The following is a 26299-nucleotide window of genomic DNA, read 5'->3' as shown; positions in this document are numbered from 1 at the left end:
GACCATTTCCATCAGAGAAACTTCTCTTAGTGATGGTCTAGAAGATATTCTTATGAAAAATTACCGTATACTCTGTATGCCCAACAACAACAAAGCACTCTCTGTGCCAGGCCAGAGAGCTGCATCCAGCACCTTTGGAAGTCTAGTTTTCCAATGTGGTCAGCAGTACTGGCTTAAAGTTATGATGAATTCTATTAAAAAACCAGGTCTGAGTCCTTGTAATAGAAATCACATGTAGGAATAAAAATCTTGTTAAACAATTATAGCTTGCAGAAATGGGTTTTATCTCTAGATGCCTAGGTGGTATTGATGTGAAAGTATTAGATGGGACCAAAGAAGTTGTTTGTCTTGTAACTTTCCTTACAGATTCTTTAGGATATTAACATTGAAGAATTTTTATTGTGGTTGTATCTTGAGCTGGACAGAATGTTTATTGTGCAAATTATACATGGTGATTTTTTTGTTATTGAATATTGGCTTTTATAAATGCAATATATTGTGTGTAGTCCATATCCCCAAGGAGGCATGAGTTAGTTTCTGAGAGACTTAAGAACATGACACTTCTAGTTCATAAGACAGTTCCCCCTGAGATTTACCTATCCAATATCATCTCTTATAAAAAATAATTGCTGGCAACTTTACAAAGATAATGAAATGCTGGTAGTGTGACATAAACTCAAATAGGTTTGCTTATGTTATTGATATATTCTTTAATTTCTCCTGAAGAGTTAGCATAATGTCAGGTGATACAAAATCATCCTAATTAGCAGATAAAAATAAACTTATGCACATGGAAATTATCAAAAACCCTTAGTGGATACTGAATAAATTAATTGAATGTTCAAAAATGCACTGTGCCTCGCTTTTGTGAGTGCTGAATTTTTTAAAAGCAATGTTATGACTGCATTTGAAATGTATTCTTCATTGTTATTACTCCATCTCTCCAGTGAGCCTTAGCTTTAGCCTTTTGAACACAGGGCTTTTCATTAATTAACAATGTTGATTTGTGTTTTATCCATTATTTTTTCATGAATTACATCATCAGCTCCGTAGGATGTTTCATTTGTTGAATTTGATGCTGCATTTGAATTGATGGCTTTGATTTTTCTGTTTGAGTGTCCTGCAAATAACAAACCAGAAGTGAAATAGTTATTTGAAATTATGACATACATTTTGATTTATTAAAATTTGTGCTTAAATTGTAGCAATATTGATAATATGTCCTTAAGCATTTATATGGACAGGTGAGAACTGAATCATATCAAAGCTGTTTTTGAGCATATCCTGCTGAGAGTAAAATAAGGGAAATAGTCACAGAGGTAAAAATTGCATCCCCATGCTTACCTTTCTTATTTCCTTTTTTCTATGAGAAAACTATACATTTGATTAGAAGGTGCCAATTTCTAGGTTCTTTAATGAAAATGTGATTGTTCCTACCTTTACATAAACTGAATAAACTATATTTAAGCCAATCACAATAATTTGAAACTCTCTTAAGATTTTGCCATCATAACCAATTTAGATGTGATTTAAAAAAAAATTGTTCCACAGCGCCATCCACTCACCACAAGTAGATACAAGTCAAAAATTAGCAAAATACAGGAATATAGATTTTTGCTTAATAGAAGCAAGAAATGGATTGTTATTCAATTGTATTAGAAAAGTTGAGTCATTGTGAAAATATTTAATGTGTCATGCTTCACCAATATAAAATTCCAATTATATTTAAGTAATATGTAGATATGTAAAATGCAGCGGGAGAAACTGCTGGAGTTACTGATGACTTTCATGTTGCCAAATCCTTTGAGTTCATTTCATCCTCTTAAAGCAGCATTTGATCCACTTCTCTCCTTGGCTTCCAGAATGCCACCCTTCCTGCATTCCCTCTTCCCTCACCATTGCTCCTTCTCCATCACATTGCATGCTTTTCTTCTCCCAGAGCACTTGGCAGTGCCTCAGGGTTCAGCTCTTGCTTCCTGTGGCTGCTTCACTCCCTGATTAGTCTCTTTAGTTCTCTAGTTTTTAATTTTTTAAATTTTTTTTAAATTTTTATTTTTGACAGGCAGAGTGGACAGTGAGAGAGAGAGAGACAGAGAGAAAGGTCTTCCTTTTGCCGTTGGTTCACCCTCCAATGGCTGCCGCGGCTGGCGAGCTACAGCCGGCACACCGCGCTGATCCGAAGCCAGGAGCCAGGTGCTTCTCCTGGTCTCCCATGGGGTGCAGGGCCCAAGCACTTGGGTCATCCTCCACTGCACTCCCGGGCCATAGCAGAGAACTGGCCTGGAAGAGGGGCAACAGGACTAGAACTTGGTGTGCCGGCGCTGCTAGGCGGAGGATTAGCCTGTTGAGCCACGGCGCCGGCCTAGTTCTCTAGTTTTTAATACCATCTCTGCCGAGGACTCCCAGATGTGTATGAGCATCTCTAACCCAGACGGCTTCTAAACTCCAGAGTCAACTTTATAGTTCACATCTCCAACTTCATCCAAAACTGAAATTGGGGTTATTCATAGGAAAATTAAATATAAACACAAAAACAAAAACCCCACTCCACTTGATGTTTTCTTCTTAACTTCAGGCCAATCCAGTGCTCCAGCTCAGGCCAAATACTTGGGTCCTCTTTGCCTCTGCTTTTTCCTCTCAAGGCCATATCTAATCCATCAGAAATCTTATGAGTAGCACGTTTAAAATAAGTCTAGAGTCAGACCATTTCTTACCATCTTCATTGTTGCCACTGATATGTTTTCATGCTAACTCGCAGAGTGGTCCTTTAAAAAGAATAAATCATGTCATCTACACAGAACTCTGCATTGCACCCAGGTCTTTATAGTAAGGAGTCTACAGGATCTCATTACACCATTCATCTCCTTGATTTCACCTTTTTCTACTTTTCTCCCTAGTTTGCTCCAACCTCTTTGATCAAACATTTCAGGCATGTCCAGCCATAAGCCCTTCATACCAGCTATTCACTCACTCCAATGTGCTCTTTCCCCAGATAATATGCAGAATAACACCCTAGCTTCCAAGTTTCTGCTTGCCTTTTCATTGGGCCCCACCCTACAACCTGCATACCACCATCTCCAATTCCTTCTGTCCTCCATTTTTTCTCTTAGCACTTATTTTCTAATAACAATTGCATATTTATCATTATTCTTATCATTTATTGTCTTTTTCCCTTACTAAAATGTAAGTACATATAATAAGGGATTTTTTGACCATTTTGTTCAGTGATGAGCCTAGAAAAATGCCTTACATATAGCTAACACTCAATACATTTTTGTTGAGCAAATTAATTAAAGGATATGATTGACAGTTTCTCATAATTAAAGCCTTAACATTGTGAGTGGCAAAGGCAAGATTGAAAGTCAACTGGGGGCCGGCGCCGTGGCTTAACAGGGTAATCCTCCGCCTTGCGGCGCCGGCACACCGGGTTCTAGTCCCGGTTGGGGCGCCGGATTCTATCCTGGTTGCCCCTCTTCCATGCCAGCTCTCTGCTATGGCCCAGGAAGGCAGTGGAGGATGGCCCAAGTGCTTGGGCCCTGCACCCGCATGGGAGACCAGGAGAAGCACCTGGCTCCTGGCTTTGGATCAGCAAGATGCGCTGGCCACAGCGGCCATTGGAGGGTGAACCAATGGCAAAAAGGAAGACCTTTCTCTCTGTCTCTCTCTCTCACTATCCACTCTGCCTCTCAAAAAAAAAAAAAAAAAAAAGTCAACTGGGTAAAAAAATGTTTAAGACAAATGATTCATGTCGAACATAGAATAAGGTCTTACATATCAGTATGTGAAACATTAACACCTCTTGGTGAGGAAATGGACAGAAAAAATAGTTTCTAATAAATATGAAAAAGCCTTCAGGTTTGCTAATCAGAAATAAACATAAATTCAAAAGGCAAGATACTATTTTTTATCTCCCAACTAGATTCAGATAAAAAGATCCTTCTTGGCCAATGATGTTATATTACAGGAGTGTACATTGGTATATTTTTTAAGTCTGAAATATTCCTACTTAATAATTTCATTGTGACATGAAATTCCCCATGAAACCATCAAAGATAAGATAAGATCTAAAATTTCTGTACATATACAAAAATGTTTGCTGATTATTTCAACAATAAAAAACATGCAAGTAACTCAAAATTCCAATAAGAGTGGAATTGCTAAATTATCATGCTGGGGGTACTATATAGCCATTTAATTATTATTTTTTTTTGACAGGCAGAGTGGACAGTGAGAGAGAGAGAGACAGAGAGAAAGGTCTTTCTTTGCCGTTGGTTCACCCCCCAATGCCCCCCAATGGCCGCCGTGGCCGCCGCACTGCAGCCGGTGCACCATGCTGATCCAATGGCAAGAGCCAGGTGCTTCTCCTGGTCTCCCATTTGGTGCGGGGCCCAAGCACTTGGGCCATCCTCCACTGCACTCCCTGGCCACAGCAGAGAGCTGGCCTGGAAGAGGGGCAACTGGGACAGAATCCGGCGCCTTGACCAGGACTAGAACCCGGTGTGCCTGCGCCGCAAGGCGGAGGATTAGCCTATTGAGCTGCGGTGCCATTTAATTTTAAACAGTGGTTTCTCAGAACAAGTTTAATTAATGGAAACTTTCCAATATACAGTGTGAAGTAAAAAATGATGCAAAACTATCAACAAGATAGTGAATACTTAGCATTTACACATAGTACCTATTATCAGCCTCTCTCAGGTGGAAGCTCTTTTGGGTCAAATCTGATCCTGATTATGCTGAGGATCTAGGCCTCTTTCCCTCTCCTAGCTCAAGTCCCCCACTGCTGTCCTTGTACTCGGCATTTCTTACATGCAAAAATACTGAGTTTCCCAAATTCACTTTGCTCACTCACTCTTTGCCCCAACCCTCTTCCAAGCCACCAACTGTTCCTTATTCTTCAGCTTTCTTTTTTCAAAACATGCTCCGCTGTCCATCAAGTTTTGCATATCAGCCCAAACCTGCCTGAGTCCTTTGAGTAAGACTGGACTTTTAGAAAAGACATCCTCTTCTTTTACCAGACAGCCTATCTTCCAGATGCTTATTTTTTTTAAGATTTACTTATTTATTTTAAAGTCAGAGTTACACAGAGAGAAGAGAGGCAGAGAGAGAGAGGGGTCTCCCATCCACTGGTTCACTCCCCAACTGGCCGCAACAGTCAGAGCTGCACTGATCTGAAGCCAGGAGCCAGGAGCCTCTTCTGGGTCTCTCAGCAGGGTGCAGGGACCCAAGGACTTGAGCCATCTTCTACTGCTTTCCCAGGCCATAGCAGAGAGCTGGATGGGAAGTGGAGCAGCCGGGACTCAAACCATGCCCATATGGGATGCCGGCAGTGGCTTTACCCACTATGCCACAGCGCTGGCCCCCACATTTTTTAAAATTTTTGGTCTTTAAGTAAGCCTAAGCCTCACCTTTAAGTGTGTTAATGCTTCCTGTCTTTGCTTATCTGTAAGTAATTGCTTTCTGTAAGTAAATTGCTTTTTCATTTAAAAAATTAAATATACATATTTATATAGTACTTTCCCACATGTAAACTGCTTTCTTGGATACTCTGGGTCAATTTCATGGTTGAGCACTCAAAGTACAATATTATTTACAGGTTTGCAAGGATGATGTCTCACTACAGCTCCCAGACCCTGCCCATAAGACTGGAACACACTTGGTGTTGATCTTTGGGCTAATACTTAAAGTACTATAAGTTTAAAATCTGGGGACTAGAATGGTACAACATGTGGTTTTGTTTCATTACTTCTGAACATTATAGGTGATAAAATAAGTGACTGAATGTTCTCCTTCTAAACACCCAATCATAATGTCCAAAAGCTAAGTTGTAGTAGGCACGTTTTCCAGCATGGAAAATAGCCCTTTGACCAATCAGCAAGCAAAGTTGTACCAGGGAAAGTTGGCATGAAAATTACATGAACTGAAAAATTCTTGCCTGTTATTTGCAAAGTGGACTTTTAAAAAATAGTTTCACACTTAGCTACTAAACACTTAAGTAGTGGAATATATTCTGTATAGGGGCTTTGGAAAGTGTCTCATATAACATTTAAAAGCCAAATTAAGACATTTGCATGTTATTCATTTTTTCCTTGCTTAGCATAGTGTTACTCTTCAGTATCATGGCAGATAAAGATGAAAAATAAAGGATATGAGATGGAAATCAATTTCACATTATCTAGAATAATAATAATAATACTCATATCTTTCTTTTTATCTTATTTGAGCATTTATTTAAACATCTAAAATTTTATTATTTTGTTAGAATTTCCAGAAACCTGAAAACTGTAATTTCAGTTTGTTCAAGCAAGCCATTCATGTTTTCTAAACTTTTTACCCTTAAGTTCATCATGCTTTAATCAGACTTCCAAGGTGTTTTGTTTTCTACGCGGTCACCTATAGTTGTTGGTTGGTTGATTGGTTGGGTGTTTTATGGGAAACAAGCTCAGGAAGTTATTTCCTGACTGAGTTCATAGTTTGAGTTTCCTTTATGTCTTTCTTTGGCAGCTAAAGAAATTTGTCTAACCTGTCTACCACTTCTGAGATTCAAAGGATCACAAATTCCATTCCAATCTTACAAAAATTTCTTCATATAGACTTGTAAAGACCCTCAGTTCCCCAGCCCTGACTCATTATTTACTTGGCAACTGGATCCTGCTGACCAACCCAAGTACAAAGATAATTCCTTAGACTGACTTTTTAAGCCAACGCAACTCCCCTAACAAAACCAATTTGCTATGCGAACAAAAGATCTGTTACAGAAACCAGTACCATCTGTAGTGATCACTCTTTTCCTGCAGCTTATAAAACTCCAAAAGTGTTTTTAGTGTATATGCCTCTAGCAACTGAGAGCAACTGGACACATGGAAAACCAACTGGAATGGGTGGAGCTATAGTGATCAGACTAGCTCACATTTTTGTGGGATGATTTTAAAAGAGAAAGAAGGATCCAATCCAGCTCTGCTGTGGCCTGGGAAAGCAGCGGAAGATGGCCCAAGTCCTTGGGCCACTGCACCCGCATGGGAGATCCAGAAGAAGCCCCTGGCTCCTGGTTTCGGATTGGCACAGCTCCGGCCATTGCAGCCATCTGGGGAGTGAACCAACAGAAGGAAGTCCTTTTTCTCTGTCTCTCCCTCTCACTGTCTGTAACTCTAACTCTCAAATAAATAAAATAAATCTTTTTTTTTTTTTAAAAAAAGGAATCCGTTTTCCTAGTTTTAATGAATAGAAACTAATTTCTTAAGCAATATAGTAGGGCTAAAAACAGCTGCCTCTTTTCTGTCACAAGTTTTTAACATGGATTTGATTTTAAATAAAAAATCAGGAATACCATTCAGTTCTCAAGGGATTTGTTACACATAAAATTTCTTATTTAATTCATTTGTTGGTTGCCATCACAGTTCTTTCCTGGGTTGACATCAGTTGCTCTTTCTGCTGCTCACTTTCCATTTCATTCTTCTTTTCTTTTTTTGGTATGGTCATTTTATGTAAACCTCAACCTTCCTTTAATCCTATACCTTGGAGACTAGCATTTAATTTAGATCTTTGGCCATTGCCAAAATTTAAACCCAATTCATCCAACAAAATCTTTCTACCTGTTCTCATTATGGCTAAGCCAATATACTTTTCCTGATCATAATTAAAAATTGCATTTATGTTCAGAGCCATTTCTCATGAATCTGCTTGTCCTAAACTCTTCTGTAGACTCTGCTATTGCCCTGCTACTTCAAAATATCAGAAGAATACTAGAGACCTCTACATGTCTTTATCTCCTAGCTATCTGGCAGAAGAGGTCCCAGCTTTTCTGCCAGTATCTGCCTATATCCTCCCAGAATGTTACCATTCTAATGGCAGTTTCCAACTGCTAATCTAGCTAGATCACTTCATTATTTAGAGGAAAATCTACACGTCCCATTCATCCTGCAGTTGTTTCCACTGGAAATAAACAATCTAAAATTTGCGCCCTGAAAGTGTATATTTGTAACAGGATGTTTTCCCTTCGAATTCAATATGGCAGTGCATAGGACTGGGCCTGAGCTAAATGGTAAAGTGAGCAGAACCTGACTATTGACTTACTGGTCTATTGCCCTCTCCCTTTTTCAATGCCCCATCTTCCCCTCAAGTCTATATGAGGGAACTTCAAAAAGATCATAGGAAACAGAACTAAAAGATGCACTGATTTTGCTGCAATAATATTTAAAATCCATGCATACAAGATGTTCTTCAAAAAGTTTTATGAAAAGTGTATATTATGAAAACACTATGCATTGATCTCAAAAAATGTTTTTGCATCAAAATAAATGTATCCTTTAACGTCATCTTTTCATGAATTTTTTGAAGTAATCTTGTATATGAATCATAAACACAGTGAAAAATTCTATTGCCCTTTTGCTTTACTCACCCATCAATGAGTGGAGATGGTTCTATTAAGGAAATTTTTTCCTAGCCTATGTTTCGCAGAATTCATTTATTTTTTCCCCTTTTTGGCATTGTTAAATTCCTCCACCATCGATGACTAACATAGCTTACAGAGGAATTTTGCTGATATTTTAAGTCTTGAAATGAATGTGTCACTATGAAAGACTGGCTTCTATTTTGCTTTTGGGTCATCAGCTATGCTTGCCCGGCCCTGCACCCTGAGGAGTGCATTGAGCACTCACAGATGCTAAATGTAGCAGTAGCTCTGCTGAGCAGTTTGATTTTCTACGTTCCAAGGACAAGGGTAGTCACAGGAAAACCCAGGCTCATTATTTTAAGTAGGAAGTTCCCTTTAGGGGACACAGGTGGCCTTTTATGCCACTGAGTTCAGATTTAACCCATTTGCTGCTAAGAGCTCACTGGATTCTTTAAAAGCCCTACAAGACAAAGAATGGTATTGCTAAGTAATTTGCTGCCTAATTAAGAATTTTGAAAAAAAATTTTTGAGGGTCATTCAGCATTTAGAAAAGTACCTCCCAATGTTACCTACAAATTGGATACAAAACCCATTGAAATACTACTTGAATTTGTAACAATTGACAATATGATTCAAATATCTGGAAAGGTAAACGTTACAACAACAGCTAAAAAATTTTGAAAAAGAAATATAATAGAAGGAAGAAAATAGAATCTTTTCTAATTAGATATTAAAATAAACTATGTAGTCATAGTAATTTTAAAGTATGTTACTAGCTTTAAAATAAACAGACTATTCAATTTTAAAAAATGGGGAGTCTTAGGCCAGTGTCATGGCACACCCTTGTGACAGTGACATTTCAGATCAGAGTGCAGATTCAAGACTCGCTACTCCATGTCTGATCCAGCATTCCAACTAAAGTGCCTGGGAAGGCAGTGGAGGATGGCTCAGGTTCTTGGGTCCTTGCAATCCACATGAGAGACCCAATGGAGTTCCCAGCTCCTGGCTTTGAACCCAGTCATTGTGACCATTTAGGGAATGAACCAACAAATGGAAGATTCTCTCTCTCTCTCTCTCCTCACTTCTCCCCCTCTTTCTCCCTTTCCTTCCTCTCTTTGTCCTTCTCTCTCTCTCTTCATCTCCCTCTTCCTCTTCCTCTGTCTCTCCCTATCTGTCAGTTTTTTAATTAAATAAATATTTTAAACAATAGAAAGTCTAAAAACAGACCATCATACATATGAGTTTATTTTATAACAAGTAACATTTAATTTGGCAGGAAAAAGATGGAGTATCCAATAAATATTTGGACAACTGACTATTTCAAAAAGAAAAATAAAGACAAAACTATTTCACACTTTACACCAAAACTAAGACTCCAGGAATATTAAATGTTCAAATGTAAAAATATATGTATATGTGTATTAGAAAAACATATAGGTAACTTTATATCTTGTAGTGGGTAGGAACTTTCTAAGTATGACACTAAAAAGAAACTTTAAAGTAGCAACCACTAAAGGGCTTCAATGTATGTGTAATAGAAAAAAAAAAGGAAGATAGTTCAATGTGAATAATTTTAAAAAAATTTAAAATAGGTTATGACCAGAAATTTATTTTATTTATTTATTTAGGAGGCACAGAAAACGAAAGAGAGGGAGGGAGAAAGTATGTTCTCATCTTCAGATGTACTCCTCAAATGGCTGTGACAGCTGGGGCTGGTCAGGGTCAAAGCTTGTAGCCAAGAACTCAGTCCAGGTCTCCCACACAGGTGGTAGGAAACCAACTACTTGAGCCATCTCCTGCTGATTCCCAGGGTCTGTATCAGCAGGAAGCTGGAGTTAAGACCCAGATCCATATATTGAACCCCAGCACTCCAATGTGTGACATGGTATCTTTAGCTGCTAGGCTAAATATTAATTCCTAGTCTTTGACTTTATTTTTAAAATTATTTTATTTATTTGAAAGACAGAGTTACAGAGAGAGGTAGAACTAGAGAGAGGTCTTCCATTCTGCTGGCTCACTTCCCAAATGACCACAACAGCTGGAGCTGAGCTGATCCGAAGCCAGGAGCCAGGAGCCAGGAGCTTCTTCTGGGTCGCCCAAGCAGGTGCAGGGGCCCAAGGATTTGGGCCATCTTCTACTGCTTTCCCAGGCCACAGCAGAGAGCTGGATTGGAAGTGGAGCAGCCGGGACTCAAACCGGTGCCCACATGGGATGCCAGCACTGCAGGTGGTGGCTTTAACCAGCTGCGCCACAGCACCTGCCACAATCTTTGATTTTAAAAAACAAATCATTGAAATACCATATGCATACCAAGAAATACATGTAAAGGTAAAAAAAATTGAGTTTTTGTTCCTCTGATTACACTCATAACCAACACCCCAATTAAGAATGAAACATGGGAGAAGCACTGTGGTGTAGCAGGTTAAGCTGCTGCCTGCAGTGCTGGCACCCCATATGGGTGTCAGTTCAAGTCCAGGTTACTCCACTTATGATCCAGCTCTCTACTAATGTGCCTGGGAAGGCAGCAGAAGATGGCCCAAGTCCCTGGGCCCCTGCCACCCAACATGGGAGATCTGGAAGAAGCTCTTGGCTCCTGGTTTTGGCCTGGTGCAGCCCTGCTTGTTGTGACCATTTGGGGAGTGAACCAACACATGGAAAATTTCTCTCTCTACCTCTCCTTTTCTCTCTGTAAGTCTTTCAAATAAATAAATAAATCTTAAAAAAAAAGAATAAAACATTGCTGGTACCCCAAGAGTCTTCACTATTTCCTCCCCCTCCATTTCTTTTTTATGAACATGGGAAAGAAGACTACATTGTCAAATACATGTTATGATTCAGTGAAACAACATTTTATAACTATATACCAAATGATATGACACCCACCTAACTTTATATTCTGTATATATTGACTTCCACAAATAAAACATGCTACTTACCTAGACTTTGATTTCTAAATATCACTCCCAATTAAAATAAACCAAGCCTCTTTGAGCAATGCAGGTTCTAGGAAAAATATAGAATTCCCCAGAGCATCTTGTGATAAAATGCAAAAAAAAAAGTGCTCCCAAAATGATAAGCACATTTAAAAAGGACACCAATCCAATTTAAAAGAACTAAAGTTGTTGGGACCGGCTCTGTGGTGTAGCAGATAAAGCCACTGCCTGCAGCACCAGCATCCCATATGAGTGCCGGTTCGAGTCCCCGCTTCTCCACACCCGATTCAGCTCTCTGCTATGGCCTGGAAAAGCAGTACAAAATGGCCCAAGTCCTTGGGCCCCTGCACCTGCATGGGAGACTCGAAAGAAGCTCCTGGCTCCTGACTTCAGATCAGCTCCAGCCAGTGTGGCCATCTGGGGAGTTAATCAGCAGATGGAAGACCTCTCTCTCTGCCTTTGCCTCTGTAATTCTTCCTTTTAAATAAATAATCTTAATTTTAAAAAAGAGCTGAAGTTGAGATAATTTATGTATCAGAACAAATAATAATAATAATTAGTACTAATATTCTGATAAAGAACCAATAAATCGATACTGGTATTAAGAAATAAATGAATACATAATACTATGTTTTGAATACATGTGACCCTCAAGTGATAGTAGTAAGAGGTGAGGTCTTTGGGAAGTTAAACCATGAAGATTTTGCCTTCATAGATAAACTTCAACCTCTTAGAAACAGACTGGAGCAAAGGAGTTAGCACCTTCTTTTCCTTCCATTCCTTCCATCACTAGAGAACACAGTAGTAAGACACCATCTTGGAAGAAGAGAGCAGCCCAAACCAGACCTTGAATCTGCTGGCATCTTGACCTTCTACAGTGCCCAGAACTATAGAAATAAATTTGTACTTTATCAATTTCCCAGTACAAGGTCTTTTGTCTCACAAATAGGCAGGTCAACTAGTAGGGGAGAAGGAAAGCTCTTCCTGGTCGTGAAATAACAATAAACATAGAAGGAGTAATGAGGTCAGAAAATCACTGTGTTACAACTAGCATCATGATAGTCAAGAATTACCAATAATTCCAGGGAAGTTTGGAGATGAACAGGATATTTTACAGTCCCAACATCCCTCTCCCCAAATTACTTAGTGATCACAAACGGAAACATAGTAACTTCATAATGGATTGACCCAGCAACTCAAGTTTAACCAAGTAACCAAAGTTGTCACTAATAATGGAATGAACCAATATTATCTGCTTCCTGCTATGATGGCCTGAGACATATCTTCAGTGTTATTTCTTTCAAAAATGGATAAAGGAGAAAACATAAATTAAAAGACTTTGCATAAAATATCTGGCTTTTTGCATTTTAAAAAGTCAAGACCATGAAAGATAAAGAAAGCTGAGGATTAAAGAAAACTAGGGAAATAAGATGAACAAATGAAAGATGTGATTCTGGATTAGATCCTTGATAAGAAAAAATAGCTATCAAGGAAAGTGGCACAATTTGAATATGATCTACAGATTGGAATAGGTTACTCTATACCAATGTTATACAGGTTGAGGATTCCTTGTCAGAAATACTTGGTACTAGAAATACTTCTGATTTTTGGAGTTTGGAATATGTGCACATACATACATAATAAGATATCTTGGATATGGGGCCCAAATCTAAACATTTAATTCATTTATGTTTCACATGCACATTATTCACATAGTTGAAGCCAATTTTATACAATATTTTTAGTGCACTTGTGCTTTGTCTATAACCCATCACATGCGGTCAAGTGTAGAATTTTTCACAGTAGCATCATATCTACACTCAAAGATTTTGGATTTTGGGGAATTTCAGACTTCAGACTTTCAAATTAGGGATGTTCAACCTGTTATTTCCTCATTTTGATAACTGTACTGTAATTATGTCAGAGAAAAATCTTTGTTCTCGGCAAATACACACTGACATATTGATGGCTTAAAAGGCTGTACATATTATCCTCAAACGGTTCAGAAAATACATTTGTATATATAGAGAAAGTCAACGATAAAGCAAAAGAGGCAAATCACTGACCATTAGTAAATCTAGAAAAAACATGCAAATGTTCTCTACATTTCTCTTGCCAACTTTTCTGGAGGTGTGAAATTATATCCAAATTAAAAAATCACTGTACTCCATCAAAGCACTAAAACAGGACCTCTGAAAATGATGGCAGGGTGGGGTTTGGCGTGGTTAAGATGCCACTTGGGACACCTGCATTCCATATTAGAATGCCTGGGACTGCGTCCTGGCCCTGCTCCTGGCTCCAGCTTTCTGCTTGTGTGCGCCCTGGAAAGCAGCAGGTGATGACCCAAGTACTTGGGTCCCTGCCACCGACATGGGAGACCAGGAATAAGTTCTCAGCTCCTGGCCTTGAACTGATCCAACCCTGGCATTTGGGGGTGACCCGGCAGATAGGATTCTCTTTTGTCCTTTTAAATAAACAAACAAACTAAATAAACAAATAAAATGCCTTAAAGAATGCCAAAAGTATTCATTCATTGGTTAAAAAGATGTCATTGTTGTGTAATGGAAAATAAAAGCATAAGGCCCATTTTTCCTCCGTTTTGTTAAACACATGTATCTATAATGCTCAGGAAAAAAAAATTCGTAAAGGATATTCACCACGACAGTAACCTCTGTTTTGTCTCTACGGTGGCATCATGAGTGACATTATTTCTTTGTTTGTTGGTTTCTCTCTATACGTTGTAATTTTCCTACCATCCACATTAATTGATAGGAAAGTTTTCCTTCTAAGGGGACAAGGATGTCTGCTCAGAAGAAACATAGCAGACCATTCAGAGCCTGTCCAAGTCCCATTTTGCTCACAGGCAGGACAAATGACTACATGATCTTCAAAATTGCTTTTTCAGTCTCGCACATGTAATTTATATTTTCCTCCCAGACCACAGGTGTTGCTGCTAATTTATTGATCCTCTTTCTGCCTTTAGAAAAGACCACCAGACACAGGCCTGTAGTTATTTGTTATTCCTATACAACTGTATTATTTTATTTGTGCCAATCTGCTCTACTAATCTCTGCCCTTCTAATTTATATCGCAAACTCTGCTTCTAAGAATGCCCCTCCTCCCCCTAGCGCCATCTCTACAGCTCCAGATAAGGACAAAGCCACAGGGTGAATAAGCCTTATCTTCCTGGAGCATCATTTTTACTCAGCTATGAGAAGGAGAAGATGTTTTTAGAACAAAGCAAGCCATTTTTTATGCAAATTGAAAATGCTCATAAATTTTAAAAACAAAATGGGAAACTTCCAATAGTTTAATGCTCAAAAGGCTTAACACAGGACTTTCCACTCTCACCCTTAGAATTCTGGAGACACAAATTCCTTTCTTACACACTTTCAGTGAGTCTCCAATGGAAAAGTTCGAGAAGCAGGGCCCTAAGAGTTTCACTCTCTAATTGCTCCTCTATTAGCCATTAATCCCTCCACATCCTTGATGTTAGCCCTCACCCTGAGGAGTGTGGGCCCAGGCACTGAATGTCCTGCACAGGACAATTTCATAAGCCATGATGTTCCTTTAAACTGGCATTTGAAATGCACATCATCTAAAACACAGAAGTTACAAAAAGAAGAAAATCATTATAGGACACAGTTTAAAAGCCTATCAGTTGCTTAGCAAACGTTCCCTGTACAGAGCGAGCCCTGGAGGTAATCCAGTTAAAGTCGACGATCGCAACCAGAGACCTGTCTTTTTCAAGATCAATTCAAAATGTGTAAGCCTTCAATTGTACACATTAAAAAGAAAATGAAATACAAAAGAGTAGAGAAACACTAAGAAAAAATCTTAGCAAAATACTCTTTGACTATTTTAGACTTAAATTATTGCTGTTTTTAGAAAAAAAAAAAAAGTCTAATGCCTCAAGTTTGAGTATGTGCACCAAAAACATGTTTCCATTTATGCCATTCAAATTGCCTACAATGAAAACTGTCTCAATTATAAAATTAGTTCACAGTAATAGCAGGTTTATGCTTAAGAACACATAGTCTTGAAAGAAAAGGGCCATAACTGGTGAGACCAATTTTCTTCTGACATAATATTTACTTGCTTGATTTATTATGCAAACATTTGCTTATTCTAGCCTTTAAGACATTCCTCAACTGCATTAAAAACCCAGACTTGTTTTCTCAACAGCTGCAACACTGGCTTCTATAGTCAGGTGGGAGAATCACTGTGATAGAGCGGGCATTTTAAACAAAGGGTACAGCAGTATTTAATTATCACTCCAAAGGGGTGCTTTCAAATAGCAAACACTTTCTCCTCCTATTCCAGTGATATCTGCATTACCTGTTTTGTTTTGGGCTATCTTCCAATGCCTGATTTGGTTAAAATCAACTGAAGGGCTAAAAATCACCACATTTGAAAGCAGAAGGAAGGCACTAATCATATAAAATTCTTCCTTCCCCACAGCAAGCACTCAGGAAAGGTACATTGAATTAATTTACTGACTGTTTTGAGAAGAACAGAGAGAGACTATTTCATTGCAAGAGAGAAGTGTCATCTAACTTTACAAGAAGTATATTAGTGGTTCTCCTTAGCTAAAAAGCAATAAGACCACAAGACTCAAATCAACAAGCCAAGTAATTCAGCTGCCATGCTCTCAGAGCCAACATGCCATGAAATTGTGGAATAGTCCTTGAGCTAAATTAGGAAAAGTAGCCAATTGTTATTTAGCACAGTGCATTGTATAGAGGAAGTACTCAATACATGTTTGATGACTGTAATGGTGAGAAGTATACTTTGTCCATGTTTCGCAAAATGTGCCCCTTTGATCACAAACAACAGATACCCAGTGCTAGTCTATTCATTTCATTCAAGGAATATTTGTTAAGTGCTCTAGGCCCTGGGGCTATGGTTGTGAACAAACAAGACAAAAATTCTTACTTTCCTGGAACCTGGTTTTTACTTGGAGTAGAGAAGAGTTAAACATAGATAAGTACAACGTATAGTATGTTAAATGGTAAGTGGTTAGAGGGAAACTCAAACAGGAGAGGGATTTGAAGTATTTAAGGGGGGTGGTGTGAGGGTTAAAATGCAGATAAGGTGACCAGGAAAGAACTACTGGGAAGGTGACTTTTGAGTAAAGATTTAAGGAAATTCAAGATATAAGTCACGCAGATCTCTGAAGGAAGAGTATCCCAGACAGTGTTGACAGCATGTGCAAAGGGCCTGAGTCAAGAATTTCAAGGTATTAAAAGTTAGGCACAAGATGAGAGACATAAAAATAGAAACAGTGGACTAAAAAGGCTTTGTGGGTCACAGGAAAACCTTTATCCCTTGAGAGACGGGGAGAGATTAGGGTTTTGAGCAGAGGAGTGACATGACTTGACTTAGGTTTTAAGTGTCACTCTGGCTGCTCTGTGGACAGGAGAAACTAAGGGAGCAAGGGCAGAAGCCCTACCTGAAATTTGTGTTTTCTCATGCTCCCTAAGTGATTCTCAGGCACAGTAAAATCTAAGGACTGTGACTTTAAATGATCTAAGCAATTGAAACAAAAATTGATCATATGATCTGATTAGTTGAAATCACTAATCCACACTTTGCTCACAAAGAAACCCAGTGTAAGTCATTTGGACTGAATTCAGCTAGCAATCCATCAATTCAGCCGTGCAGTGCTTCAGGGAGGAAGCTCCCAAGAGATTTGGCTCTTTACCCTGTGATACAGGACACTTTCTGAGAGATGTCTGCTCCACAGGGAAGGAAACTTGACCTAATACAATCACATGGTATTGCTACAGTTGACTGCATCACAGAACAGGTACTTTATATAAGCATAATTAACTTTCAGAATTCAGCTAAAATTGGCTAATCCTCAACCTGCGGCACCGGCACCCCGGGTTCTAGTCCTGGTTGGGGCGCTGGTTCTGTCCCGGTTGCTCCTCTTCCAGTCCAGCTCTCTGCTGTGGCCTGGGAGTGCAGTGGAGGATGGCCCAAGTTGTTGGGCCCTGCACCCGCATGGGAGACCAGGAGAAGCTCCTGGCTTCAGATCGGCGCAGTGCGCCGGCCGTGGTGGCCATTTGGGGGGTGAACCAACAGAAAGAAGACCTTTCTCTCTCTCTCTCTCTCTCTCTCTCTCACTAACTCTGCCTGTCAAAAAAAAAAAAAAAGAATTCAGCTAAGATAGATTATTGGTCAAGAATGTTCCAAGATTACTTTAAAATAAAGAATTTTATTTAATTTCTTTTTTAATTTGAAACACAGAATGAAAGAGAGAAAGCAAGGAAGAGAGAGAGAGAGAGAGAGAGAATCTTCCATTCACAGATTCACTCCCCAAATGACTGCAATGGCCAGGGCCGGGCCAGGCAGAAGTCAGGAACCTGGAACTCTGCACATGGGTCTTAGAGACCCAAGCACTTGGGCCATCTTCTGCTGTGTTCCCAGGAGCCTTAGTAAGGAGCTGGATTGGAAGTGGAGCAGGTGGGACTCAAATGGGATTCCCGTAGCCTTGTAGGTAGCAGTTTAGCTTGCTGCACTACAGTGCAAGTCCCTATATTTTTTTTAAATTTATTTATTTGAGAAGGTGAGAGTAAGAGAGACAGAGATATCTGTGTGCACCCTCATCTGCTGATTGATGTCCCAAATGCCAGATACAACTGCCAAGGAAATCAATCCAGGTTGCCACATGGATGGCAGGGGCTCAATTAGTTGAGCCCTCACTGATGACTGAGGATCTGCATTAGCAGGAAGCTGCAGTCTGGAGTCAGAGCTACATATGGAATCCACGTACTCCAGCGTTGAAGCTGGGCATCTTAACTGGTGTCTTAACTGTTTTTTAAATGAAAGCAAATGAGCACTTATGTGTCACCCCAGAGATGTGTGTACACAAATACATTTAAATTTTATATATATAAATACTGTATTCTACAAAACTGTATATATAAACATTATATAGGTATCTCTTACACACACATGATGGTACTTCAAAAAGTTTGTGAAAATGAATTAAAAGTTTATTTATTTTTTATTTATTTTTTTGTAGAAAGGTCTTCCTTCCGTTGGTTCACTCCCCAAATGGTCACTACGGCCGGTGCACTGTGCCGATCCAAAGCTAGGAGCCAGGTGCCTCCTCCTGTTCTCCCATGAGGGTGCAGAGCCCAAGCACTTGGGCCATTCTCCACTGCACTCCCAGGCCACAGCAGAGAGCTGGACTGGAAGAGGAGCAACCAGGACAGAACCGGTACCCCAACCGGGACTAGAACCCGGGGTGCTGGTGCTGCAGGTGGAAGATTAGCCTAGTGAGCCGCGACGCCGGCCAAAAGTTTATTTTGATACAAAAAATTTTTGAAATACATGCATAGGATTTTCATAGCATACATTTTCCATGATCTTTTTTAAGACCTCTGGTCTGCATGGATTTCAAATTTTTTTGCATAAAAATAAACTTATCTTTTAATTTCATTTTCATAAATGTTTGGCAATACTTTAATATTCTATAATATATATTCTAACTATATGTATGTCAAAATAAAAATTCATATTCACAATATTTTAATAACTCTGTTTCATAATTATGACAGTTAGCATTGTATAGCTCTTTATAACTGAAAGAATTAGACTCAGTTCCATAAACTATATCTAAAAATTTCTTTCTAGTCTATAGTTGCACTACACGTGTACACACACCCCTGTATTTTAATTGGTTTATAATCTATTCAACAGAGAGCAAAGACTGTATTCTATTTGTTTTTCTATCTCTCTTATATGCCTAAGAATTATCTTATATGCTTCCTCCAAATTCTATACACACTAGGCACACAGATAAATTTTTAACTGGCCACTGATGAACCAATCTAGAGCAGTGCAACAATGAGAATCAATTATCAGATACTTTGTTCCTCTATTCATTTGACTTCTTTGGCACCATCTAAAAACAAACTTAAAAATTTGAAAAGGATATGCCTTGATAACTGAAACATGAAAACATCAAAGGGAATTTATTGGACCAATGCTTTTCTTTTTATGAGAACATATACAGCCTGCTGTTCTTTTTCCTTGAGCATATTTCCCCTAAGGTATTTTATTCAATTCAATGTGAATTTTTACAAAGACACACAATAAACTGAAATTTTAAAAAGCATTTATTGTTAACAGCATGATTTGCTATTCAGGTACCAGTTATTCTTTTGGGCAGAGCCCAGGTAATTGCTTACCAAAAATGAATACTGATTACCTTCTCTGGTGGAAGGAGCCTCCAGGTGTTGAAGTTTAAGGCCAGTGTCTAATGTCTGAGGCTTCGTGTATAGAAATAAATAGCAAAGGACGCAGACACTGATGACAAAGGCAAGTAAAACAAGGGCAGCAATTCCCAGTCCAATCAGAGCACCAACGCTGAGGATAATGGAAAAAACATCATGTCACACAAACTAGAAAGGGTTTAAATATTGTTAATTCTTGTTCTCAATCACTTACAAATTATATTTGAGCATAAACAGTAAATGGTTGAAATCTGCAGGTCTCCTTTTTCACTTTTTAAAATTTAAACATTTTATTGAAATATGGCATACATACCAAGAAATGCACATAAGTGTACAGGTAAATGAATTTTTGTTCCTCTGCTCACACTCATAACCAACACCCAAATTAAGAACAAAACATCACTGTTACCTGCCAAGAGTCCTCACTATTCCCCCCTCTCCATTTCTTTTTTTATCCTTTAACATGAGGAAAGAAGAGTATAATGTCATTTCCATGGTATACTTCAGTGAAGCAATACAACTAAATACAAAATGATATGACATCTACATGATTTTTATACTCTAGATTGAACAAATAAGATAAGTAATATTTGTTTTTCTGCGGTTTATTTCACTTAGCATAATGATCTCCAATTGCATCAATTTTGTTACAAGTGTCAGGATTTCATTCTTTTCTATGGCTGAGTATTCCATCATGTATATTTACTGCATTTTCTGTATCCAATTATCAGTTGACGTACATCTAGGTTGATTCCATATCTTTTCTATTGCGAATTAAGCTGCTATAAACACGGGAGAGCAAGTATCTCTATCATATGCTGGTTTTATTTTCTCTAGATATAGTCCCAGGAGTGGAATAGTTGACTTATATGGTAGATCTATTCTTAGTTTTCTGAGGAATCTACATACTGTTTTCCATAATGGTTGTACCAGTTTGCATTCCCATCAACAGTGTATTAGGGTACCTTCTCCTCGACAACCTCATCAGCATTTGTTTTGATTTTTGGATGATAGCCATTCTATCTGTAGTGAGGTGATACTTTTTTGTGGGTTCTATTTGCATTTCCCTCATGGCTAGTGATCCTGAGCATCTTTTCATGTGTCTATTGGCCATTTGTATTTCATCCTTTGCAAAACGTCTGTTTATATCCTTTGCCCATTTCTTAACTGGACTTTTTGTTGTTGTTGAGTTTCTTGAGTTCCATATATATTCTGGATATGAATCCTTTATCAGATATATAGTTTGCAAATACTTCCTCCGATTCTGTCAGTGCTTGGGCCCCTGCCATCACATGGGAGACCCAGAAGAAGCTCCTGGCTCCTCGCTTTGGCCTGGCTCTGCCATGGCCATTGTGGCCACTTGGGGAGTGAACCAGTGGATGGAAGGTACCTCTCTCTCTCCCCTCACCTCCTTCCCTCCTTCCTTCCTCTCTGTAACTCTGATTTTCAAATAAATAAATCTTTAAAAAATATTTCACTTTACTTGAAAGGCAGAGACAGAAGAAGAGAATCTGCCATCCATTGATTCACTCTCCAAGCACCCACAATAGCCAGGGTTAGCCCAAGTTGAAGGCAGGTGCCAGGAACCCAATCCAAGTCTCCCACAGTTGTGGAGATCCACATACTTGACCCAGGGTGTGTATTAGCAGGAAGCTGCATGAGAATTGGATGCAGACACTCCCAATATGGGATGAGGGCATCCCAAATGGCTTCTTAAACACTGAATCAAATGCTCACCCCAGAGACCATTCACTGACATACAAAACCACAACAATGCATTATAAAAGAGAAGATTTGAGATAAAGCAACAGGATTTATGAAGCTGATTATGAAGTTCATGTTCAGTCTGAGTTTTTCCTTTATAGAAGGGCATTATACTTCTAAAGGGCAATGACTTCTGGCCTTAAGGGAAAAAAAACTATTGTACTTTTCTCTAAAAATAAGATGCGTAGATTGTATTTGCTCTGCACTGAATTTATAATAAATTTTCTGTTGCGCTTACCTATAAGGCTAAGTGCTTGAAAAGGAATATACATTAGATAAGGCAGTGGACTTAGCACTATTAAATGGGAAAAGGCTCTTGAGGGGGAAAAAAAGTAAATCTTAAAAGACTAATATGCAAATATATGCACTTCTTGAACCCTGTGTGTGTGTGTGTCTATGTGTGTGAATGTCAACAATCAGGTTTCCATCTGCTCAAGAGCAGATATTTCTGTTGATTTTCCTGTAACGTTTAAGACAGGTATTAAGGTATTTAAGCATTTATCTTGTAGAAAATGTTGAATAAATGCAGGTAAATATTAATTGGCTGTTGATTGATCCACCTGTAGTAACTTGGAACTTGCATCATTAAAAAGCAACCATCTTTTCCTTCATTTTCTTTCTGGTTTGCCTTTCGGCTTCTGTCCTTTTCTGGGAGCAGGGGCCCTGGCAGATCTGACCTGTAACAAAAAGGAGGAAAGGGAGAATTTGGCCAGGGGTGCTAGAAGGACCCCTGCTTTTAGAGAAAGAACAGAATTGAAAGTGAAGGGCTGCTGAGCTCACCCTGCTAATCATTGATTTGAGGAGAGAAATCACACCCAAATGAGAGATTTGTTCCCACGCCACACACGTGGGATTGGACTGCCAGAGATACATGTGCTTGGTCTATAGATGTCAGCCCACCCTGTACATAGGTGAAAACTGGGCCATTTTATGATTAGAGTCTGTATAGAGTTACAGGTGAGGCATTTTGGAAATTGCACATTATGAATCAACTATGCATGTGTTTCAATATTTTTGGACCAAAATAAACTTTTAATTTCACTGTTCCATAAACTTTATGAAGTGCTCTCATATGTAAATGTGAGGTTTGCCCTCATTTAGTGCACTGTCTTCTAAGGGGACAGACTCCTTATGTCTAGCAGCTCCTCATTTATACTTGTTTGTACCAAAGCTGACTTTTATAGATCGCATCAGAGAGGGTTTGGATCATTTCACTGCACACAAACCCCTGGGAATCTAATCCATTTGGTATTATTTGGTGAGCAGGTATCCAGGAGGCTAGACATCTGCAAAGGCTCCTGAAATAAGAACCTGATTATTAAAAATTTTTCAAAGCAAGAAAAGGAAATTTACTCCATTTGAAATTGTTGATTTAATTAAATCAAGCATATGAGAGATTTTAATGGAGAATGCATATTCTAAAAAAAAAAAGTATGACTTTCAAAACTTTTTGCACCAGAATAAACTTACCTTTTAATTCCATCTTTCTATAAACTTTTTGAAATACCCTCACATGTATTGTGGGTTTTCAATGTACAAATTAAGAAATCTTGACAATCTGTTTCAATGTCACCATTCTACTCCATGGAAACATTGCTTTATGAATGCAAAACCTCAAGTATAATATACTCTGAGTAGAAATGGAGCTCTAGAAGTTTCCTAAAGTTCTCATTTCAACAAATACTTACTGGATATCCACTCATATGTCATCTTTTCCAATAGACACTATTTTCCTAGATTCTGAAGAAGGTTACCAAAGCAAATCCTAATAAGTTAGGGAGGTATAGGAGGAGAAAAGATGGGAGAGGGCCAGACACAGAACAGGAAAAACTATGCACCACATGGCAGGTACTCTTCAGGTCTCAAGAGAATCGGAAGCTGCCATCACATTAATGTAGCATTCTTCCACTTACAAACTTCACTTAATCTGGTGGTAGCCATTGACTGTGTGTCTCTCCAGTAGCAGTGGAATTTCAGTAAAAGAGTTAGTGACTTCTGGAATATTTTTTTCACAGTTAGACTATTTTAAATTAGGAGTGAAGAGCAAAGAATGGGAGGGAAATAAAGCTATACTAAATTTACTTCCCCATGGTGTTCTCAGAGCTCAGTAACTCACCCGAGCCCCAGTTTTAAGTTTGCCACATGGCACTACCAGGTACAGTGCTTTATCTATTTGCCAGGAATGAGCTGCATTATCCATTTTGTCAGTGCCAAAGGAACCCCCCAGCAAACTGTTCACTGCTTTCTGCCCTTACAAATCGTAGGAAGGTTTTAAATTCTCTGCTGCTTGTCACTTTGGAACTATTTGGGGATCTGAGAATCTCAGGCACATTTTCCAATGGGGTTTGATTTAAGAGTTGTCAGTCACTGTTGGAGACCCTTCTGCCATCATTAACACCTCCCAAGACTCTAACAAGATAGATTACCATGTTGTTGTTTTTCTACCAGAAAGCCAGGTAATATGTCAGTGCAACCAACACCAATTTCTTTCCCAAATAGTCTACTAAGGATCCGGTGGCATTTCTTCTGACACTTGCCCTAGTCCACCACACCTCCGAATTGAATTCACTGGAAGGTAAATATGCCTTTTGAGAATTTTTGTTTTTGACATTTGCAATAAATTCCTTTTTCTTTTATTGCTTTAAGAAATAACATGTATTCATTTGCATGTGTGACACATTTTAGGAGATACAGAGAAATTATTTATAGAAATAAGACTCTACCTCCTACTAGCAGAATCCTTCCCCTCTCTTGTCCAGACCTGAGTTAATCAGTTTGTAAGACACTATCTAACATTTAAGAGTGGACGTTTCTCCTGCCGTCTTGGAACCCCATTTCTTCTCCAGGCAGTATGATAGTATCAAGTTCAAAGTTTGCAGTCCTTTGGAGCCAAAGAGGAAAGCACATCATGATGAAGATGACTGTGTAAATACTAATTGGAATAAATAAAATTCCCATCGTAGGAAAAAGCAGCAAGAAAATCTCTTCACTTTCGAGCCCTGGACAAACGGCTCAGGTGTGGAGAAAAGGGATGTCAAGGAAAGGTTCTGAGAGTGTGCTATCGTGCCTACTAAAAGCTCTGCCCCTGGGATCGGGGTCAGCTCAGCTGAGAGGGCCAGTTACACAGCCCAGTGGCTCGTGCACGCGCATACACACACGCTTGCTCACGCGCGCGCGCAAAGCCCCCCCCCCCCCCGCCCTCCTATTTGGCTATTTTACAGAATACAGCCTATTAATTACCCACAAAGAGTGTTAAAATGTTCTTGGTCTTTGGATACTGCCTTAAAATGAGTCCCAAAGGAGCCTCCTTTCTATTCTATTCATTTGCAGCAAACGATCAAAGAAACCCCCCAAAAGGCATTAAAACCCGCGCCTTAACTAACCTGCTCTTCTCTCTGCCCCAGAGCCGCCTGCCCGGTAATGGTCCAGGGCGGGACAAGGGCGCAGACAGGCGGGGGGCGAGCGTGGCCAGCCCAGGCGGGCCCCGGTGCGCCCAGTATGCGGAGCCCGCGCTCCGGCAGCGCACGCCTCGCCCTCAGCTCCTGGCTCCCGGGAGGAGTTCCGAACCGGGCGAGGTTTCTCTCCCTGGAGCCTCACCCACCCACCCTGGGAGGGTTCGCATTCTGCAGGAGGGACCCGACCAGGGAGAGTCGCGGGGACTCGGGAGACCTCCCCGCCCTCGGCGTGGCACGGCTCCTTGGCCTCTGCACACCTGGTCCCGGGCGGCCGCCGCCCGCGCGGGCTCCCGCCCTGCCCACCTGAGGCTCCACATGTAGCTGTGCTTGTAGGGGAAGTAGCTGCCCGGCTCGCTGCAGCAGTACTTGAGGTCGGCGAAGCCACAGCAGTAGAGCAGCGCGGCGCCCTCGCCGTGCCGGGGGCACTGGAAGGGCTCCACGAAGCTGTGATTGAGGCTGTAGTAGCCGGAGCACAGGCGGCTGGCCTCGCTCATCGCGCGCGGATGCTGGCAGGGGCTCGCCAGGCCGCGATTGCCCTCGGACCGCGCGGGCCCGCACCCCCAGCGCCCGCGCCCCGCTCCGCCCGGCTCGCCTCTCGCGATCTGGGCGCCCAGGCTCCTCGTGCCCGCCTGCTCTCCGTTCCCGGAGCCCACGGACGCTGCGCTCTCGCCGCTGCCTCCCGCTACCGAGAGGTCCTTTTATCTACCGCTCTCCGCCCTCCTCCACCTCTTCTCCCGCTGCCCGCGCCGGCTTTTCTGCTGGAGCTGCTGACTCCCCACCACTTTCCCTCACTTTGTCAACAGCCGGGAGACCTCAGATGTCCCCACTCCACGCCAGAGAGTTCGCCCAAGGGAAAGGGGAGGTGTGGGTCAGATGAGCAATCTGGGCAGATGCAATCCACGTTGTAGTCCTGTTTGCCTGAGACAGGGCAGGTGCGTGCCAGGCAAACACCGCGGGGGCGGGGCAGAGTCTTTAGGGGACGTTGACCCCAGCAGTGGGCAAGTGGGCGGGGTGGAAGGCAGTGGGACCGCGAGTGAGGGGACTGGTGCCTTCCTCCTTTGACAACACTTGAGACATTAAAATCTGCCCACTTTAAAATAAAAGTTAGGAAACACAAAGTTCTCCCAACAGTAGCCATAGGTGTTTTTCAAACCTGCTGTGGCTGCATTCTGTGTTCAGGTAAACAACCTAGAAAGAGAAGGAAAGGCAAAAAAGATGGAGGCCAAGAGAGAATTTTCTAGAGAGGTAGAAGCAATACAGAGCCCTCCAGTCAGACACAAACTTGTCCCCTCTCTTGTATTCTCCTTTGGTTTGTTCACAAATTCTTTCTTTCTTTTTTTTTTTTTTTAAGATCTATTTTATTTATTTGAAAGAGAGTTACAGAGAGAGGTAGAGACAGAGAGAGGACTTCCATCTACTGGTTCACTCCCCAACTGGCTGTACCTGCACCAACCCGAAGCCAGGAGCCAGGAGATTCTTCCAGGTCTCTCACGTGGATGCAGGGGCCCAAGG

The 26299-nt window shown here is 40.4% G+C and overlaps 1 protein-coding gene across 1 annotated transcript; it reads right to left on the bottom strand.

The window, feature by feature from the left end:
• Positions 1 to 986: 986 nt before the first annotated feature.
• On the bottom strand, positions 987 to 25281 carry SHISAL2B (shisa like 2B). The gene is made up of 3 exons (XM_062211939.1): positions 25091 to 25281; positions 19544 to 19701; positions 987 to 1120 (listed from the first exon to the last, which is right to left on the bottom strand). Exons 1-3 carry the CDS (start codon positions 25279 to 25281, stop codon positions 987 to 989), a joined length of 483 nt encoding a protein of 160 aa, XP_062067923.1.
• Positions 25282 to 26299: the final 1018 nt, after the last annotated feature.

This window comes from Lepus europaeus, chromosome 15, assembly GCF_033115175.1.
Source record: "Lepus europaeus isolate LE1 chromosome 15, mLepTim1.pri, whole genome shotgun sequence".
Lineage (NCBI taxonomy): Eukaryota > Metazoa > Chordata > Mammalia > Lagomorpha > Leporidae > Lepus > Lepus europaeus.
The sequence above is the reverse complement of the archived record's forward strand: the minus strand, read 5'-3'. Positions and strand labels throughout refer to the sequence as shown.

What these genes read in the sequence shown, in the direction of transcription:
- SHISAL2B (XM_062211939.1), bottom strand. Translation starts at nt 25,281, where the DNA reads ATGAGCGAGGCCAGCCGCCTGTGCTCCGGCTACTACAGCCTCAATCAC. An exon ending in AGCTACATGTGGAGCCTCAG is followed by an intron (nt 19,702 to 25,090) that starts GTGGGCAGGGCG and finishes CATTATCCTCAG; the next exon opens with CGTTGGTGCTCTGATTGGAC. An exon ending in GGCTCCTTCCACCAGAGAAG is followed by an intron (nt 1,121 to 19,543) that starts GTAATCAGTATT and finishes TGTTATTTGCAG; the next exon opens with GACACTCAAACAGAAAAATC.